Source organism: Monopterus albus, unplaced genomic scaffold (assembly GCF_001952655.1).
Source record: "Monopterus albus unplaced genomic scaffold, M_albus_1.0 scaffold69.1, whole genome shotgun sequence".
NCBI lineage: Eukaryota > Metazoa > Chordata > Actinopteri > Synbranchiformes > Synbranchidae > Monopterus > Monopterus albus.
In genome coordinates, this window is record NW_018127949.1 from 1,378,758 (window position 1) to 1,384,648 (window position 5,891).

At 40.0% G+C, this 5,891-nt stretch overlaps 1 protein-coding gene across 1 annotated transcript; it reads right to left on the reverse strand.

Moving 5' to 3' along the window:
- Positions 1–62: 62 nt before the first annotated feature.
- Positions 63–5,133, reverse strand: becn1 (beclin 1, autophagy related). Its single transcript, XM_020605227.1, has 12 exons — positions 4,967–5,133; positions 4,597–4,723; positions 4,409–4,473; positions 4,118–4,176; positions 3,862–3,952; positions 3,559–3,695; positions 3,183–3,377; positions 2,936–3,082; positions 2,644–2,793; positions 2,396–2,456; positions 2,152–2,294; positions 63–976 (listed from the first exon to the last, which is right to left on the reverse strand). The coding sequence occupies exons 2-12, from the start codon at positions 4,721–4,723 to the stop codon at positions 808–810; spliced, it is 1,344 nt and encodes a 447-aa protein (XP_020460883.1). The 5' UTR covers positions 4,967–5,133; the 3' UTR covers positions 63–807.
- Between the last annotated feature and the right edge of the window lie 758 nt (positions 5,134–5,891).

The window sequence follows — 5,891 nt, forward strand, 5'->3', positions numbered from 1 at the left end:
ATTTTGTCCTGATGCAGCTACATTCATGAATGTGTCAAAAACATTTCGCTCCTAAAAAAATTCAGCACACTGTTCATTTTGTTTCAGATTTATTAATTCAGATCCCACTGTTAAAAGTATTCATTATATCTAAGAATTCATGTAATGGTTCAGACTATTAACAAAGTAGCTCTATTGTTTTCTCTAAATACAAGTTTGCCTGCAAAGTATGTGTGTTATTGGCAAACGTGATAACAGCACTCAAGGTTAATGGAATACTGACTCCTGTTGAATACTTAACTGTTATTTATTAAAAATCCTATCTTCACTATAATTATCACATCAAAATTACAGCTTATATAATTGACAAACTGTGGTGAGAGCTACAAAGTGATTTCAAAGGTATGCAATGCAACAAAAGACCAAGGATACCCTGAAAGTGAGTGGTTACAAGTGAATTTGGGGAACATTTGTTTTAAAGTACATTCTAGCATGAGGAAGTGTAAAACTGTCAACAGAATTGAAAATTCCAGGTATTAGTGAAGCACACAAAAAGGAACAAATAGTTAACTTATCCTGTTTGCTTTGAGCAACATGACTACAGCTCACAGTTTATAATCTCCACTTTGCAGAACAAACTGGAATTACCTTCTCTTTGTAACATGTAAAAACACAGACAACCTACAGGAGAAAAGTAGTCCTGATAGGACCTGCAAGATGGTGCACACACACAACCATTTCTTTTCCTTTGGCCAAGTAAGATTCACACAAAATCCATTTATCAAAGGGGCATATGCAAAACTCAATCCAAGGGACTGTCTGACAGGTTTATCGGTTGTAGAACTGTGAGGTGACCCAGGCCAGTCCCCACTTCAGGTTGGTGAGCATAAACTTAAGCGCTTTTGTCCACTGCTCCTCAGAGTTAAACTGGGTTTTAATGGAGTAGGAGCCTCCGCTGCCACCTGTGTCCTCGATCTTGCCCTTCTCCACATCCATCCTAAGACACGGAATAAAACACCAGTTACAGTCATGATTGTGCTTAAACTTGAAGAACTGTGACTTGACTCTACACATCTAATTCTGACCAAAATGTTAAATGAATTAAATACCAAGGCTAGAGCTGCTAAGTGAAATGCCTGCATACTGAAAGTCTTGCTCTTCAGAGTCTTGAAAGTAGTGGAACCAGTCATGTCAAGTTTGTTCTCAGGGCGCAGAGTTAAGATCATAACCTAATTAAAACCAAAAAGGTGTATTTCTCCTCTGGGGCATGAATATACTCAGAAAGCGTAAGACATTTTTCTTATTAGATTATGAAATACCTCTAGTGCCTGAGGGTAGAACAAGGGAGAGATTCTGAGTCCAAAATGGAAAAGGTACATAAATGTGGTTGATAAATTTCATAGCAAAATTTCTATTACACTATGACATTTACTTTGTACGGCTAAAATATTTTTATTAGAAGGTGGTGCTGGAAGACTGGACAGGAATCATCCACTTGAGCATTTGATGGATATCCACTTGTCACAATAGCAATCAGATCACTGCCTTTTAAGAAATGTTACTCTGAATCAAAGCTTTGGACAGACTGACTGCTCAATCTAGCAGACCAGAAAATGCGAATTGGAATAGGAAGTCATATCTCTGTACCCATGGTCTGGTGAATGGTTAAATTATAACAGTGAAATATACTGTAAAGTACTTAAATAGAACTGCTTTCTATTTGACAGATTTTGAAATGTGAGGGTTTCAAGCCGCCATGGTCACCAGTCCTTTCACTCTGTTCTTCATCCTATTAAAGAATAGCCCTGACATGATGAGATTTCAGGCCTTCACGATGCTGAGCATAGAGTGGGGCTGGGATGTCAGATGTGGCTGCTGGCTGTAAGCTTTACTAGGCCACTTACACTAATTATTAGATGTTGTAATGGAGGGTGTGCTTTAATAATTCAAATGCTTATGTAGCCAATTCTTTCCCAAATGTCTATTATTTGCCTAAGCAGCATAATCAGAGCAGAAAACTCTTCAGCCCCTCTAGAATAAGTTGAGAATTTGCTTTGCGTTAAAACTTCATAAATATTTACAGCTTCATCTTAAATGGCTGCAAAGCTGCCCTTATAAACATAAGGAAGAAGTTAGGTATGCTGCCACTGCACTGATCTGTAGCTATCTGACCTGTAAGGGAGGCAGAAGCCAGTGTCTCCTTTTTCGACCTCCTCTTTGAACTGCTGGACACAATCCAGGAAGGCCACCATTGCATGGTCAAATTTATTGTCCCAGAAGAACCTCAGGCCACCTGAGCAGTAAAGAGGAAGCTCCTGGACAAACATGAGACAGAAATACAGGTCAGGGCTGGAGCCTGGAGGAACCTTTAAAATAATGAAGGGCGAGCTGGGCAGGACAATACGGCATGTATTACCCTGGACTTGTCTGTCAGCGACTCTAAGTATGAGTGGTTTCCATATGGGACAAGACGATATCTGAAGAGAGAAATGTTGTTTGAACTCAGTTTTATGCTTACTGCGCATACTTATAGGAAAGCAAGATTAAGGTACACTTAACAAGGTTTAAGAGGTGCAGTCATTTTAAACTGAGGTCAAATAATTCAGTGATAACTGAATGCTTGTCACTTAACAATGAATGTATGCTGCTTCAAGCTGTGTATACCTCTGAAAGCGCAGTCCCATTTTGTTAGCCAGAGCGTGCAGCAGCAGCACCGTCTGCCCCCAGGCTGCGTTGATCTCATTCCACTCCACTGGGACGCTGGGGAGTCGGCCCAGACGAAAATTGTTGATGGTACCGAACTGGCCGCTGTGCCTGCATAACAACAGAAACAAAGAATTCAGATTCTCATTCATTGGCTGTTGATTTATTTTTGTCCTGGGCCTATGTTAGAAATTTGCCATGATTGATTGGTGAAGAGAAAGACTAATTATTTATTCAATGTTTCAGTGTATACCAGATATGAAAAGTGGCATTGAAGACATTGGTCTTTTTCAGGCGATCTAGCTGAGTCTGGCAGTAACGCATCTGGTTGTCAACACTCTTCAACTCATCATCCAGTTCCAGCTGCTGCCGTTTAAACTCACTGTACTCCTTCTGGTACCTTGTAGCACAAAGCAGTGGATAGAGATAGAGTTGTCAAATGCCATGTCATCTAAAATATTCAACTACCACCCTTCCTACACTACTGCTAGGCCACTCACTGTAGCTCCTCTGTGTCCAGCTGCTGAGAGCGAATCCTGCTCTGGGCCAGGTCCTGAGCCACAGTAGCCCTCTGCCCCTCTACTTCTTCCAGCTCCAAGACCAGAGCCTCCTCCTGCTTTTTTAGCTGCTGCAGCTCTGCTAGTAGGGTCTCCTCTTCCTCCACCTGCAGGTGTGACAGCAACTCCAGACACTGCCTAAAAATACATTCATGTACAGTAAGTTATTACACATGATACTGCATATGATCAAACATGTGGAGTAAATACTTTAAGCTGTTCTTGTCTTGTGTTTGTAGCAATGAACTCCACCAGTATTTTCCTCTCTTGAAAATCTCTGACTGAAAACAGACATTTACATTGTTGTGTGCCAACTCACTTGTAATTCTGGCATTCATGCTCTGTAATGTTGAGCTGTGTGTCCAAGTGGTCCAGTAGAGTGTCAGTACATTCCTCACATAGTGGATGGTCCACATCAGTCTGGCCTGACATGATGTCAAACAGATCACTGGTCACCTGGGTGGGATAGGTTCAGAAACAAAACAGTTACCTTTAAGTTCAGATCACAGCTATAAGCTGAGCCAAACAAGCTATTTTGTCACATTGTTTGCTATTCTTGCCAAAACAACATGGCAACAGTAATAGAAACAAACATTTTCAGCTATGTGGATTTAGACTTTACCTTCAACCTCCGACTAAGATTCTCCATTGTTCCTCCATCAGATGCTTCTCCAATCAGTGTGAAGCTATTGGCACTCTCTGTGGACATCATCCTGTGGAGCAAGATTCGGCAGCTCAGTCAACTCTGCTGCATTTGCAAGTCCGTCCATATCATCATATCATATCATCGGACAGATGAGCATATCAACCAAAGAGACAGTCAGCATATATAAATTACAATTAGCACTCTGTTCGATTTCCTGAACGAAAAGACTTACCGTGCAGGAGGTATGTATTTTCTTGACACCCCATCTTGCTTGTTTTCGACAAAGGTTTCCTGGAAGGGAAATGTAAATCTGAGACTCACACGTTTTCTGGCAGTAGTTGGATGAACACAATTGCCCACATGTATTATAGTGATCTATTATAGTGGTCTGCCCTTGTACTTTATGCATCCTCACGACCTGAGCAGTAAAGTGACGGACCAGAAATAATTATAATCTGTTCCAGTGTGTGTTAAACAAAGATACATGATTTCATCCTATGATTTATGCCCGGCGGTAACCTACCTCTGGTGCTGTCTCCCCCTCACTGCTGTCAACCTGTTTGCTCGGTGTCACTGTGACCAACGGAGCTGAGGAGGAGGTTGGTCACACGGTACATGACAATATGCTGCAGTTAAAACACTAATACACTTCCACTCTTTAATGTTATATATTTGACAGCGCTGATAATTGGTCATAAAATTTATACATACCAATAAGTTCCTGGATAGTGACTCGATCGAGCACATTGAAGGACGTGTCCAATTTGAGGGGTTGACAGCATCGCTGACACACGAAGCTCACCTGCATGGTTGTGCTCGACGACTTAGAGCCCTCCATCTCAAGTTACAGAAGGAAAGAAATAACAGATCACTATAAATAAGTAAAACGTTCGAGTGGTTAGTAATGCAAACAACTAACGATCGTTTCGCCATAACTGTACCTTACTAGCCGTATACGAGTAGTTTGCTAACGGTACCCCAAAATGGCTAAATAGCTAGAAAGCAGGCTACCTAACGTTAGCTTCACAGCTAGTTTATGTGTAACATACATCCTCATTGTATAAGCATGAGACAGACTCACCGTCGCTTGTGAGAATTGAACTCTATTGCATTATAATCCGGACTTGTGCACGTCGAAAATGAAAAATCACTCTCAATAAAGTTAGCGTGACGGTCTCATTTTACACTTTAGGACCCGCTCCACTTCCTTATTGTTGTTTACGGCGGATGTGATCTCAGACAAAAAGTCGCGTGGGAAAACGTGACAAGAACCAGTTTGCATGCTACATAAATATATATCCATGATACAAACTACCCGCAAACTGATTCTTTAATATACAATATATTACGCTTATAGGCATTAAACGTTTTACTTAAGTAAAAGCAGAACAGTTTAGCATCAAAATATATTAAAAAGTACCACAAATAAGAGAGTGATTGAGGTGATAATGTGTTCATGACTTAAAAGTTGAAGGTTAGATGTTAAATGTTGGGGTTCATTAAAATTACTTTATATACCACTGAGTAGCTTGTAGACAATAATAGGCTACAACGTAAGATTTTTAAAAATCATATTTAGTATTATCAACCTTAATCAGCAAAATAACTAGTAACTAAAATGATCATAATGCCACTACATTAATGTAAAAGTACAATCATTCCATATGAATGTTGTGCAGTAGCCTACAAGTATAAAGCAGTAGAAAATGAATCTACTGAAGTAAATTGTAGGTAATACATTTTTCCATGTATGTCTATGAATGTCATTGATTACTTACGACAAAACTCAAATAGACCCCCTGGTCATGCAGATTCTAAAATCCCCTGGTGTTTTTTTTAATCTATTGCGCACAATTTGCTCCCTTTCTACCTGCATTTAATTGCTTTATTCGTAAATCTCTGTCTCGTTCCATCTGACATGTAGCTTTATACTTAAATGCAAACAATAACAGAAAGAAGCAGTGACAAAATATTTGGCAAAGAGAAGTCAACAGCGTGTTCAATGT

What these genes read in the sequence shown, in the direction of transcription:
- becn1 (XM_020605227.1), bottom strand. Translation starts at nt 4,723, where the DNA reads ATGGAGGGCTCTAAGTCGTCGAGCACAACCATGCAGGTGAGCTTCGTG. An exon ending in CATGAATGCCAGAATTACAA is followed by an intron (nt 3,378 to 3,558) that starts GTGAGTTGGCAC and finishes ATGTATTTTTAG; the next exon opens with GCAGTGTCTGGAGTTGCTGT. An exon ending in CTGGACACAGAGGAGCTACA is followed by an intron (nt 3,083 to 3,182) that starts GTGAGTGGCCTA and finishes TTGTGCTACAAG; the next exon opens with GTACCAGAAGGAGTACAGTG.